This window comes from Vigna angularis, chromosome 5 (assembly GCF_016808095.1).
Source record: "Vigna angularis cultivar LongXiaoDou No.4 chromosome 5, ASM1680809v1, whole genome shotgun sequence".
Lineage (NCBI taxonomy): Eukaryota > Viridiplantae > Streptophyta > Magnoliopsida > Fabales > Fabaceae > Vigna > Vigna angularis.
In genome coordinates, this window is record NC_068974.1 from 31665412 (window position 1) to 31680047 (window position 14636).

Here is a 14636-nt window from a genome sequence, read left to right on the forward strand (position 1 = left end):
AATAACACCACCTACACAATCAAAATTTATCTATTTATTAACATCGACTACAACATTAAACACAAACAAATCTGGCAATACTATGTTATCAGCGTATTTTATCGGGGCTCAAGGTCTGCTCAATGATCTCGCATACAACCCTAAACATATAAATATTAGTCCATCACAAACAATAAAGTTTCGCCAACCACAACTACAATTCACAACAAATACCTGTATATAGTTGTGTCTCTGACGCTGACTGCATTGTACAATTGGTCAACATCGACAGTGTTGCTTGGTTCACCAACAAAACTACGCAATGAGGGGATCACCAATGGTACGACCTCCCGTTCATCTTCATCACCATCATCATGAATTTCAATACAAACACTTTGATGATGACTTCTTGAAACTATCTCATCTTCATGTGCGGTTTTATCCTCTCCTCTTATTTCCGTATATGCACCTACAGGGTCATCAGCTACATTACCATGACCTTCTTGTTCAAATCCACAATCACGACCACTTGCAGGCTCTTCATGACCTCCAACTTCAGGTGCTTCATCAAGTTCATCACCAACTTCTTCATCAGTACAACATGCATCTTCTTCATTAAAGATTGGAGTTTGACAAATTTCAAATAACTCCCTCGTAAGAACTCTAATCTTGGCATTCAATGCTATGATATCTGCATTATTTTTCCTCAATCTCTCCTCGGCACCTGCTTCCCATGTGTCGTCATTAGAGGTTTCTTCATCATCTTTGTCAACCCTGGATCCTTCAGCCAACGATCCTTCACCCGTCCCTCCGTCATCCATGTGAAAAGCAGCACGGATTTCGGGCAGATGACGATCTTCCTTTCTTACATACCACTCCAGATTTAACTGCACGAATATCACACAACAAAATTTTACAAATAAGACAATCAATTTTTACATAAAAAGTAACGAAGATTCAAAGACTCACATCTCCGGTCTCAAATATATGTACAATTTTTTGGATCCTTGAATTATACAGGAACCATCGCATTATGCGCGGGAACATCCTGTGAGAAGCATGACCATGTAAAGAAAGTCTTTCAACCGCCCAATCCTACAATATCATAATATTATTTAATCAAACCTAATTGACAATGTTCTCCATTCCATTAACATAATAAACTATAAATCATGTTACCTGCAACACCGCCACATTGCCACTAAGAGTGAGTGACTGCGCGATACCTCCTCTCATAATTTTCTTCATACATTTATTTAAATTTTGTACAATATGTTTATGTACACCAGTGCACCAATCGTATAGACACAAACTATCTAAGTCATCTAACACTGCAAAAGGCATGTTACAAACATGCCTTGACTTCCTAGGAAAATAAAAAGCAACCAAACAAACTAATATATATAACCTACATACTACATCAACCTCAATGTTTTTATCATGCACAATCACATTAAACATGTCCGTCAACTCCTTCAAAGTGATGGTTTTTGATTTGAACATTTCACCAACCAATTCAACAACTAATTCATCAAACGAAATCTCTAAACCACCTATTTCTAAACATCAGCTCATGAACACATCAATAACAGAAAAGGGCACCAACTGTTGACTTACTCTAAAACTATTATCATGCCCGGCCCCACCTACAAACCATAACTTTCAATAATTTCAAATTGACCTCCATAGGGCTATGAATATTCAAACACCACATAAATGGAGTCATCCTAATACGCTCCACATGACACTTTCCTAGTAAACGATTCATTTCAATAATGATCGATGAGTCTATCGAGGTAAGAAGGCGTCACTACACAAAATAATGATAACTTTATTAATAACTATAGTAAATTATCTATAAAAAGAAAATTATAATTTATCTTACACTTCGTTTTTGCTCTTCCATTGCACGTGCACTAATAAAATAACAATCCACGTTAAATCATTACGGTTACTGAAACACCAAAAAGACAATGTAAAAGATAGAGTTAGGGTTCGACCATTATGACTTACAACAAAAACACCACCACACCAACAACGAAAGAAAACAATGCTCCACAGCCTCGTTGAAGAGACGGAAGTCCACAACAATGTGACCACACCGAAAACGACACCGGCCTTTCAACCACAGAAAAGATAGAATAGAACAACAACTATCACATGAAAGAAGTGAAAAACCAAATCCCACAACACGCGAAAACGCAACTAGTTTTTGAAAGAGAACATACAGGATAGAACGAGAGAGAAGATGGAAGGGATGAAGGAACTCCAGAGGTTACAGCGAAAATAAGAAAACGAAAACCGTGAAATCAATTTCGTAAAGTTTTAAACTTTTCTCCTAATTTTGCCCTCGGCCTGATAATTTCTCCCCATTTTCTTTTATTTTATTTTGGCCAATACAAAGACGCCACCTGACATTGTCAAATTGTTGGCAAAGATTGGTTGCCAACATAACATTTTCCAAGAAAAAAAGTCTTGTTTAAAATTGAACGGTTTGAGGTAGAGTTGGTGATAGTGTAGCTTCTGCTTTATTATATATATAATGACTCAGAGGGCATTTTGTGTGAAGGGATATGTGATCTCAGACTATTTATCTGCTTTCACTCAACAACTTAAGTTTTTGGTATTTGGGAAAGTTGCTGCTTAGCATGTGTGATGAGTTTTTATGCAGGCACAATATGTTTTTGAAACATTCTTAGAATTCATGTTGAAATCAGATTTTGTAGAAAATTTGCTTCTAGCATGCATTGTTATTAAAAAATATGATGTTCAGTTATGTTAGAACAGACAACTTTATGCATCATTGAATCATTATTTTCTAAAATGCATTGAAAATTTTTGTTTATGTTAAACGATATTGCTTTGGTCTTTACCAGTCTATTGAATTATTTGGATAGTCTAATCCAATATATTGTTAGGATCATTCGTATTGTTTGAGGCTCTAACTTCTAACAAAAGAAAACAATTACCTGTTCATTTTTATGTTTTGCTAATATTCAATTATAATCTAGCAGTTGCCTACAAAATAGATTACTGTTCAACATCTTTGTCATGTTATTAAAAGTATAACGGTGAAATGGGTGTTCGCGATGACAATGACTTCATTTAAACAAAGAAGGCGTAGCCACAGGAAAAAAAGGTATTTGTTTGTATTGTGACCGTGGTCACAGACTTCGTTTGCGCAAAAAGAGAGGTGGAAGCAACGTGTAATTTAGGATTTGTTAAAGAAAAAAAGGAACAATTAGAAGTTTTTATTCTCATAAACTTTAGTATTGGACCAATAATTGGCTCATACGGATTCCCAGACTATTAAAATTTTATTTTTATTAATCATTAGACACTAAATACTAAATTTAGAAAAAAAAATTATTATTTTTGATTGATAAATTTATGTTGATAATTAAAAATTTAAAATTTATGGGTAAAATGTATCCATAATTAAATTTTATTAATAGATTTATTCTTGGTAAAATTCTGTAAGTAATTAAGAAAAAAAATGTAGTGTTTTTTATCTTGTCTTAAAGGGAGGCATAGGTTTCCTATCATTCCATTAACGTCCGAGAATCAGGGCGTCTGCTATGCATGCAGAATTGTGAAGTGATTCCAGAGGGTGTTGAATTTGGAGGGAAGAAGAATGTGAGTGAGTGTATGTGAAAGAAGCTTACGAGAGACTTAGGAGGAAAATCCACATGGTTCAGACTTCAGACTTACTTTTCACACACATGGTTGCAGCCGCCAATGCATGAATCAGCCACCAAAGTAGAACTCACCCATTAATATACGCAGCCCTAAACGTTGAAAGATATTATTAGTTTCACCCACCTTGCCGCAACTTAAGCTGGCAGCAAACAGTGCAAACCCTCCTTTTTGTTTTTCCTACTTTTCCTGCATTTATGGTTTCATACCACTAAATGCCCAAATCTCATCTTTTATATCTCTCACTCCCATATCCACCGTCCTTATGGCGTCAGGCTGCCCACCGTTTTATCCACTCCACCGCATCACGGTGCTGCTCCGCCATCTTCGCCAGTCAACCTGGCTAACCCACCTCCACCGCTACCACCCACATCCCCAGAGCCGCAACCAGGTGGAGCGACTCTTCCGCCACATCGATCAACTCCAAGATTATATAACCCGCCACAGGCTCCTCCCTACCGTGCCGAGTCACCGTCCTCGTCGTGCTCCCAGCCACCACAACAACAACGGCCACGTTCTTCATCTTAATAACCACCATTTCGTGGATCTTCGAAGGACCCACCAGCACCAGCTCCGGGAATCGCTCACCAGAATCCGGCACTGCATAAGGCCCCTCCGGCAGTACCTTGTTTTCTACCAACCCGACCAGCTCATACGCTACCACCAAAGCATGAATATCCTCGACATTTTCACCACCCACCTGTGAAACCCACCGTGACCTTCTGCATGGTTGTGCTGGCTACCCTACCACCAACCCTTTTAGTTTGCGGACAATATAATATCTAGCTCAGCATCAACGGGTTCTTCTGCATTACTGTTTGCTACTACAGTTTCTCATTCATCGACTCAATCAACTCAAGAACTCTCACATAGTACAAACTACCCTCATTATTGTTATATTTCAGGCAACCCCATAAGGCCTGTCTCCAATGCATGGAAATAATAATTAATTGTTCATACTTTGTTGTCATTCCATCTCCAGAATGGTGTTTGGGTTGACATTTGCACCATATGATATTCCTGTTTTTGGGTTTTTTATGGATATGCCTCCTTCCTTTGTGGCTTTCTGTCGTCGTTAAACAAAATGCTATTATAATTAAAGATTGAACAAAATGTATATGGATGCATAGAAGAGATAAAGAGATAGTATGAATCTGATGTAGCTGAGAAAGCGGCAAGTGAACAGGTGTTTTTGTCAAGGGAGGCCCGGAAGGGGTGGCCACATTGTGCTATGCCAAGGGTACACCGTTTATTACTTTTAGTTGTAACAGTTACATTTATCATTTTTCTTTACATCACATCATATTATCTGATATTTTTGTTCTCAAAGAAAAAACAGTCACAGTATAAACGGAAAGAAAAAAAAATAATTGACACCAGACACTACTATTTAACAACATTTTTATAAGAGTAAAATACTCTTAACAAAATAATTTTTTTATATTTTTAAAAGAAAAAAGATAAAAAAAAAGTAACGAAAGATAATATAATAGAAATAAGAAAAAATAGTGTCAAAGTACGGTTGTCCGATGAGAATGATGGAGAAAAATAATAACAGGTAGGTATTAATGTATAAAATCAATGAGGCTAAGAATCAGGCGACGTTATTCCTATCTGGGTTGATGTTATTTCACATTCAAGTGAAATAATTTCTCAAAGGCTAGAGCTACACTGTTGACAACTTCAGAAGTTAAAGAAAGTAGCTATAGGTGTATTTCTCAACCTCCCATCTAGCCATCATCCAATATATATTTTAGAGAAAAGATTGTTCACTTTGTAATGATTTTTAACAATATCAAACATGGGAGAGTCCGTGGCATGTTTCTTGAAGTCATCCTTCTTTCTATTTAAACTACATGCAAGATAAATATTGACGTCTAACAATGCTTTCACTTAGAAATATTTGGTTGGAATTGAATGCCATTTATACTTGAACATAGGAAGACTAGAATTGTAAACTAGACAGGAATGCTTACGGAAAATTATATTTTAACAACTTAATTTGACAACATTTTGATACTGTCAAACTATCATGGGTCGATTTTTGTTTTATTTTTCATTAAATTTGCCGCTGACGTGGAAAAGAAAGTTTGGAAAGAGAAGAAACCATGGAGCGGGTGTTTCAAATTTTCAGCATTTGGTTTTTCGTTTCCAAAACCTAGGTCACCAAGCTTCGTTATAGGAAATCTCTCCCAGTGGCAGGGCAAGTCTTCATTGCTTCCTTCTGGTGCTTGTTGGCATTTGAGCATCTGTTCGTTATTTGCCTCTGTTTTGCCGTCAGTCACTGTTTCACGCGATTTGAGAATGGAAAAGCTAGTTTTACGACTGAAGTTTTGTTTCTTTTGGAGCATGTGAAGGTGAATGTTCTGTTATTAGATCTGTCCATGTAGCCCATTCGATAGAATTTGATCGAATGGGATTAAAAGAGCTCATAAGATAAAAAAAAAATCCTTTATTAAAAAAACTACAGAACTAAATATTCCAAAACCCTATGAGTCAAGACTAATCCATAAACCTTTTTTACCAAATTTTATGTACAGAAACAAAAAAAACAGAGATTTTTATGTTACAAAAACAGATAAAAGATTATTGAATTTCTATTTTTGCTAACCAAATCAAATTAGATGATTGAATTTATAATTTACCTAACCTAATCAAATTAGATAATCCAGATTATTAACTACAATTTTTTACCTAAACATCTCTCCAGTACATTCCTAAGTGCAACAGGATCAGCCCCTAACATGCAAGTAATTTGTTTAACCAAAAGAACCCTGCACTAGACACTCTACCATGGGTTAATCTCCAACAAAAGCCACCGACTCAACCATTTAAACAACCAATAAATTTCCAGTACTGGATTATAATAAAGCGTGACATGACCAATGCTGCACCAATTCTAACTTAAACCTACGGTTCACGCAGAGGCCAAGTCTTATTCTCATTTTATAGTTGACTAACATTCTCATACCAATGGTTATGCTAACCACTGATCAACCAATTACACATATCAAAAGCACCCAATCAAAAGTGTTGTCTGTGCAAAGCTTGGATAATAATTTCTCTTCTAATCCAAAAACGTTACTGCACTAACTAATTCCACTTATAATTCTTGTTTGTCCAATTATTACAGTCACAACACAACACAAGAATCATTGTTGAAACTTGGTTCGGAATCAGCAGATTGACTTTTACACCCAATAACACCACTGTAAGCTAGAAGAAATCAAACAAATTGGATCCCTTCATGGTTGAACCTGCAAGAATAATATACCATTAATAGTTGGAACAGAATCAACATAAGGTTCTTCTATAATTAGTGTGTATATGATGTGCAAAATGCAAACTACTGACAATTTGGAAATCAATAGAATCTTAATTTGAACAATTAAGATTCTTTACAAGAGATATATCAACAGACTTAGTGAATTAAAATAGGTAACCATCTGAAGCAGTTTTAACCTCTTAATCAATTTATCTTCTTTTTTTTCATTAGACCAGGAAGTTAAGTTCTAATTTTTCAAGCAGCCAGCAACCATGTTATGTCTCTCTTACAACTAATATGTTTATGAACAGCTAATTATCTTTATTTATATAGCAGGTAGTACAGAGCTTTGTATCATTCAACCATAAATCACTTACATAGAAAGCACCAAAAAATCTAGTCCTAATATTACAGATTACCTTTGACTCACATCAATTTCAGTCAACACTCATGCTTATATGCATTATGACAGCAGAGTAAGAAATCTCAATTTTACAGTCCATTCATTTACAGGATATGTCACCAATATCATGAAGCATTAGAATCACACAATAACAACCATCCAACCTTTAAACATTTTAGCTTACCTCGTCATCAAGTCAGCATCAAGCTTATTGTAGATACAAATTAGAGATCACAGACTACATACTATTTTCACATGGTCAGAACATTAACTAGGCAGTACTTACAAATCAAATGACTTTAGACAGAGAAGGTTTGCAATTCATATAGAACATCCAATTCAGTGACAACTCATTCATTAGGAGCAACAACACATCAAGCCTATTTGTTTAATTCATTACTTCACACATTCACGGTTAACACATCAAGCCTACACATACACAACCTGCATATACAACACGACAGTCTATTTGTTTACTTCTCCTTACCAATATCATCTTGTTAGTCCGTTTAATCGTTGGTTAATTCATTTGATAAGTAATTGACCATATCAAGATAGCACTTGACTTGACATGACCTTATGCCATTACCCAAAATGCACAGTCCCACTCTAGTAACTAATGAATCAAAGCACATAAAACATCTACTTTTATATCCAAACCACAGCCAGAATAATCAATTTCAAAGGTTACTTATTATCAGTTAAACACTACTCATTCAAATATTATAGCCAGGACTCACCCATCCATCCATTTTCCACATTTACGATACAATTCAGCCCCTAAAACTGCCGTTCTATGCTACTCGTTACATTAAAGAAAAATACCCAATTGAAACAATCATTTAAACATGACAGCATAACACCCCTTCTTATATCAAATACCCCTTCCTCCTCCCTTGCATTACTCGAATTAAAACATGGTCAAAACAATAAGGCACGTCCAATTCGTCACACCCATCAGTGAACACATTATCATAGCTTTTCTCGCCCTTACTACAGTCCAATAACACTAAAAGAGAATCATAAACCAGTTACAAAACACACATTTGAATAACAAAACTAATGCAAAGAGGGTTGGCTCCCCATACCTGGTTTTCTTTTCCTCTTTATAACACTCTTGATTCGGACCTTCACCTCTTTTGCTCCCTTACTCCTTTGTTCACTTCCTCGCTCACCAAACAATGGTTCTCTCGGTGTATTACACTCCCTTACTCCTTCGTTCACCACAAAGGATTTTGTACACATGACTTTTAGCCCATCACAACAAGCTATTACCATATTAACCACATAATATTAGTGAAAATAAATTTCAATAACGACTTATATATAAAAGTTATATTAATTTCCCGGGTCTTACATTTAATAACATTCATATATATGTTTTTTTTTATATTTGTAGAATGGTGCAAAGAAAAAATCATTTTATGACATAATTTATTGACTATAATTTGAGACATTAAATCAGCTAATACGAATACATATATCATGTTCATAGTAAATAATGGATGCAGGTAGAGAAAACCTTTACTATCTCCCATCATATTGCAAACATTGTTGTATCAACATTTGATTGACAAAACTATTGAACAACTTAATTCCTTGATTTAGTTGTTGTAGTTGTGTGTATATCTCCACACATTGGGGATGAGAATGATCTTCAGCATTGAAAGCATGTACTTTATTCTTCACTTCTATCCAACTCCAACCTGGAACTTTTTTCACTCCCCTTTCTCGCATCATCCTTGTTATACTAGCCTTCTCATTCCACATCTTGAATCGTCCATACATTTCAGAGAGTATAACATAAGTGCAGTGGTCCTCAGGCTCCAGCTCTAGCAAATCTTTTGCTACTTCACTAGCTAATTCGATATCACCACAAAACCTACAGGCACCTAACAAAGTTTTTAACACCATTGCATCAGCTTGAAAAGGCATCGTTTCAACCAAAGCTTTTGCCTTCTCAAGTCGCCCTGCCCGACCATAGAGATCAATTGCACAAGCATAGTGCTCCTTACGTCGTGGAATTCCAAAATCAGACTCCATAGACTCTATAATGTTGCAGCCTTCTTCTACTAGCCCATTATGACTGCACGCAGTTAGAACTGCAACAAAGGTTATATGATCAGGTTTCACCTTTCTCTCATTCATTAAGTAAAAGAGGTCAAGCGCAAGGTTTCCTTGTCCATGTTGTGCATACCCAAAGATGATTGAATTCCAAACAATCGCATAGTCTTTGGAAGTTGCTTCAAAAGATTTCTTAGCATCTTCTATTATCCCACATTTAGAATACATGAATATAAACGAACTCCCAACATAATTATTGGTATCAAGTCCTACTTTAAGTGCTAAGACATGAACCTGTTGACCTAACTGTAGAGTTGCTAGGTCCGAGCATGATCTTATGACAGCCGAAAAGGTATAATGGTCAATTTCTATGACCAGATATCTCATTTGTAGAAATAACCTCAAGGCATCTTCAGTCAAACCACCTTGTACATATCCTGCCAAAATGGAGTTCCAAGTGCAACCATCTTTGACATTCATTGAAAAGAATATTCTTAATGCATCTTCCATTCCCTTATCATTAAATCTGATGTACATGGCAATCAAAGCATTGGAAATAGGAACAGAATCTTCAAGGCCGTTTTTTATCACCAACCCATGCACACATTTTCCATTGCTTTTACGCTCTTGTGCAGAACAAGCACTGACACTCCCTGTGTAAGTATAAGCATCTGGCTCAAACCCAAAATTCTGCATATCAACGAAAACTTTAAATGCAAAATCTTCTTTCTCGTGCATCAAATAAGCAGCGAGCATGGAATTCCATGTAACCACATCGCGACAGGCAAGAGCACCATCAAATACTCTCTCAGCATCTTGCAAAGAACAACACTCTGAAAATGCTGTGATAGAAGCATTGCAGACAGTATTAAACGATTCCAGCCCATGTTTCAATATTTTACAATACAACTGCATTGTCAACCAACAAAACTCAGCATCATCAAGCAACGTCAAAAGTGGAGACACCGTGCCATCATCAATTTCTACACCCTCAAGCTCCATACAATGTAGCACCCAGAATGCCATGTCACGATCACCAACTCGTGAATAGCCAGCAACAAGTGTATTCCACGACACGTAATTGCGCTCTGGCATGTTCTTAAAAACAATGTATGCATCGTCAACTCTCCCACACTTGGCATACATATCCAAGAGGGCACTACCAGAAAACATGTTTTCTACTAACCCCGTCTTGAGCATGACAGAATGCATCTGTTGACCAAGTTTGAGCTGGCCAGCTAGGGCAACACCCTTGAGAATGCTTCCTAATGTATGGCTGTCAAATGCAAGTGCAGACCATCTCATTGCACTGACGATTTTCCATGTGGTTCCCAAGTGACCAGAGTTTGCATAAGCAGAAATTATGGCGTTCCAAGACACTGTATCTCTGTGGGGCATTCCGTCGAACAGTTGGTGAGCAGAGGTTATATCTGTGCATTTTGCATATGATGATATGAGGTTGTTGGCGATGAAAAGGTCTGCGATGGATCCTAACTTGATGGCTTGGCAATGGGTTGCTTTGAGGTCAAGCCTAGTGAAGAAGTGCAACTTCTTCATTCATAAGGGATGATGATAGCCTTGTTCCAAAAAGTTGCCTTTCAAGATTGAAATTTCACAGAATTACAACGGACAACAACAAAAGAATCTAGGAAGAATACAACCAAGAGAAAAACACAAAAATATATGGAAATTAGCATACAATGGAAACTAAATCACATTAATTGTCAATCACTAATTACTCAGATAAATAACCCATTCAACTATGACTGCAAAAGCGCTAAACATAACTATGCAGTGTTACTTGTGATAGTTGGAAATATTACATCTCTTCTTGTAACGCTTGTCTAGCCATTCCTGCCTAGCTAGACATCATGACAAATTGCCTGTAGTACTTGGGTAGAGAAAAATCGCACATCAACATCAGGATCCTCACTGAGCTCAACTAGGCATGGACGGATAGTCTTCACCACTTGAATGGCAATGATGTTCGTAGTAATAAAGATGAACAGAGGATGAAAAACACATGTATGATACTTACAGACTGATCAACGATAGGGAATATGAACTCTAATACCTTTGCCACATTGAACTGTATGTTGAGCACTCTACAAGGGACAAAATGGAAGTAAATATGAATCAGAACAACTGTATTGACTCGTCCAGTATGGTATATACCCAACACGCAAAATAATGTCAATAAAATAATAATAATAATAATAATAATAATAATAAAAGCAATGAATAAAATTAAGCCACACGAAGTACGTTGACCATAAAGTGACTGCAACTGACGCCAAAACATATGTCCATAGCATGATAATTGTGAGATAAACTGTAAAAGTCAATCAAACCTACACTTCACATACTTATTATCTTGTCTACTAGCACTACACCTTCAAGAGCATCTGTATATGCCCATTTGCAGGCTGCTTCAATGCCTTCCGAAGCATATCTGAAAAAACCCACTACAGTTTATCAAAACATATTTAGACATCAAAAAATGAAATAGCAGTAACAAAGCCTAAAGATTGGGCTAAAGGAGAGTTAACAAAAGTTTCAACCTCCAATGCAAGGACAAGAAACATATCTATTACCAAAACTAATGAGCTCATTCGGATCCTTAGAAGAGAACTGACAATGAAAACAGATCCTTTATTTAAAAACAAAAATCAACATAAAAGAAACAATAGCCTTGAATAAGATTGAAATAAAGAAAAAGAAAATGAGAAAACTTAATAATATAACTATACAGTCATCATCTATCTATATTTTCAAAGAACTCAGGACAAATTAAATCAATCTATAGGCAATAAGGATGTAATGCACAATCTATAAACAGCATCATCATACAACTTGATAATTTGACAACATAAACATAGTATTTTCCACTACAGTACATGCAATAGATCTTCACAATGCAATGCTTTACAAAACAAAATTTATTATTTCTGTCAAAATAAAATATTAGTGCGTGTTTGGTAGGATTGTTTTAGGGAAAACAGTTACTTATTCCTACAGAAAATCTCAGAAAACCAGCAAAAGTAAGCAACCATCTCTCCTAAACAACCTGAACCAAATATTGACCGACCAGAGCACCGAATGCAATCGTGCATTAGTCAAAGAGTCCAGACAAATTAATACAATCCCATCCCTTCAAACCAATACATTACAAAATTCATTAGGTACATAGACATTACTTTCCTCAACTTACAAGAACAACACAGACTCTCAACTATTGCATTAATTACATGCAGGCTTCACCTCATTAAAAACATGGACCCACCCTTTTCACCGAGAAGCACATTAAATTTACCCTTTAATTTCATATCAACCAAACACACAAAACGAAACCCACCTTCGCCAGGCACATAATCCCCACGCTTGTAATAAGCAGGGCTCTTTGCAGCCCTCCAGTCTGCAGTCCCCATCCCATCTAAGTTCACCAAAAACCAAACTAACGACTCACAAATACAATTCAAAAGAAAACAACACAGTTTAACAATTCATTTAAATTCCTATACTTCTCACATTTTAAGCTTTACTCCCTAGACCACTTTCTTCGAGCTGCTTATCACCATCAGAAAATCAGGGTACCACTTTTATATTATCAACGCCACGGACCAAAAAATAATGTAATGTAATGTACCACTTTCATGCTTGTTTACAAAGATGAAATGTAATGTACGGGTGTCATAGAATACTCCTAAAAAATAACTATCAACAATGAAACAAAATGCTAAATCTATGATACGTTTTCGTAGAATATATTACCTTCGTGTTAACCATAAGCTCTTTGCTAAGAACATTACGAAATTGATTTGTCAAATTGGAAGACATTGCACTCCAAAATCCAAGCCTGTTAAATATTCCACTAAAGAAAAATCCACTTAGCAGAACACTATTACATATTTCTATCACGTGAATTACCTCTTTTCCCCATGTTTCTCTTTATTCCCCTCTTTGGGTGTTAATTAGAGATTGGTGTCGACCAGTTTTGTTTTTTATTTTGTTACTATGGATGGAATAAGCCATGCAAGGTATGAGAGGTTACCAATTTTGGTTCTCTTTATTTCTTTGGAGTTTTACTCTTAAGAAAGGAACATAAAACTCAACCTACTGAATCTGAACAATTAGGAAACGAAAGAGAAACTTGTTTTCTATAAACATGACTACACCTACACCCAAACCTAAACGCAACATCACTTACCCTGTTTTCAGTTTGTTGGGAGATGGCATCCATTGCTGTCATGTATAAAATAAGGAGCCATAATCAAAGCAAGGAAAAATCCACAATAAAAAAATCATAACACAGAACTAAAAATAAGCTGAAACAGAGCACCCCAACACACATAGAAAATAGAGAACCAAACACTTAAAGAACGAACAATACCGCAGAAATATTGATTCCATAAGCACCCAAATATAAAGGAGCAAACAAATACGAACTTTACCGATCCACGTAGACTGCGCACGAAGGAACGAATGGCACTCAAAATAAGTTGGCAACCCTAAACCCTCAAATACAAACAAACACCCAACGAACCCACCGCGAAGCAATCAACAACGTATGTCACCGTCGCAAACCAAGAACGAACTCACCGCGAAGCAATCAACAAAGGAGAAAGGGTGAACTGCGAAACCCTAAACCCCCAAATCCAAAGACACACCCAACGAAGCCCCAAGAAGCAATCAGCAATCACTCTCACCGGCGCAAACCTCAACCACGTTGAAACTGGCCACCGGACCCAAATGCAGAGACAAAAGCAAGGAGAAGGAAATAAAACCGCTTACGGTGAAATGAAAAACACAGACAAAACCAAAGAAACATTATAATTTAAAAATAAATTAATATAGTTTTTTAATTCAATAATATTAATTTTTTTGTGTTATATAATATATTAATATAATATTTGAGTTAGAATCTGTTAAAAATAAATAATTTAAATTTTAATACGGTTAACCGTTAAGGGTAATATCTATTCAAAATACGGAAAACTAGTTGTTCAAATTCATTTGTTTTAATTATTTAAAATACCTTCTTGATACTCTTCGAGGATCAATTTGAGATTAAGCAACAATTGAGTATTTTTAATCTAAAATCTTAAAGATAATAAATTAATTTTATTTTTATATATTAGTCAAGTTTTTGTTGTGTTCAATCTCATACTTACAATATATTTATATAAATTCATCGGTTTAAAATATATAACTAAGTTGCTTGAACTAAAA

General features: G+C 35.9%; 1 protein-coding gene across 34 annotated transcripts; it reads right to left on the reverse strand.

The window, feature by feature from the left end:
• Positions 1-6572: 6572 nt before the first annotated feature.
• LOC108340348 (putative pentatricopeptide repeat-containing protein At3g25970) lies at positions 6573-14219 on the reverse strand. Of its 34 annotated transcripts, XM_017577660.2 has the most exons (7): positions 13859-14219; positions 13615-13649; positions 12936-12971; positions 12763-12840; positions 11774-11859; positions 11231-11512; positions 8752-11002 (listed from the first exon to the last, which is right to left on the reverse strand). In XM_017577660.2, the coding sequence occupies exon 7, from the start codon at positions 10962-10964 to the stop codon at positions 8871-8873; it is 2094 nt and encodes a 697-aa protein (XP_017433149.1). In that variant the 5' UTR covers positions 10965-11002; positions 11231-11512; positions 11774-11859; positions 12763-12840; positions 12936-12971; positions 13615-13649; positions 13859-14219; the 3' UTR covers positions 8752-8870. The 34 variants fall into 34 exon arrangements, with proteins under 34 accessions (XP_052733269.1, XP_052733268.1, XP_017433149.1 ...); XM_052877309.1 differs by adding an exon at positions 6573-6932 and having other exon boundaries at positions 8866-11002; positions 12763-13649; XM_052877308.1 differs by adding an exon at positions 8473-8611 and having other exon boundaries at positions 8866-11002; positions 12763-13649.
• Positions 14220-14636: the final 417 nt, after the last annotated feature.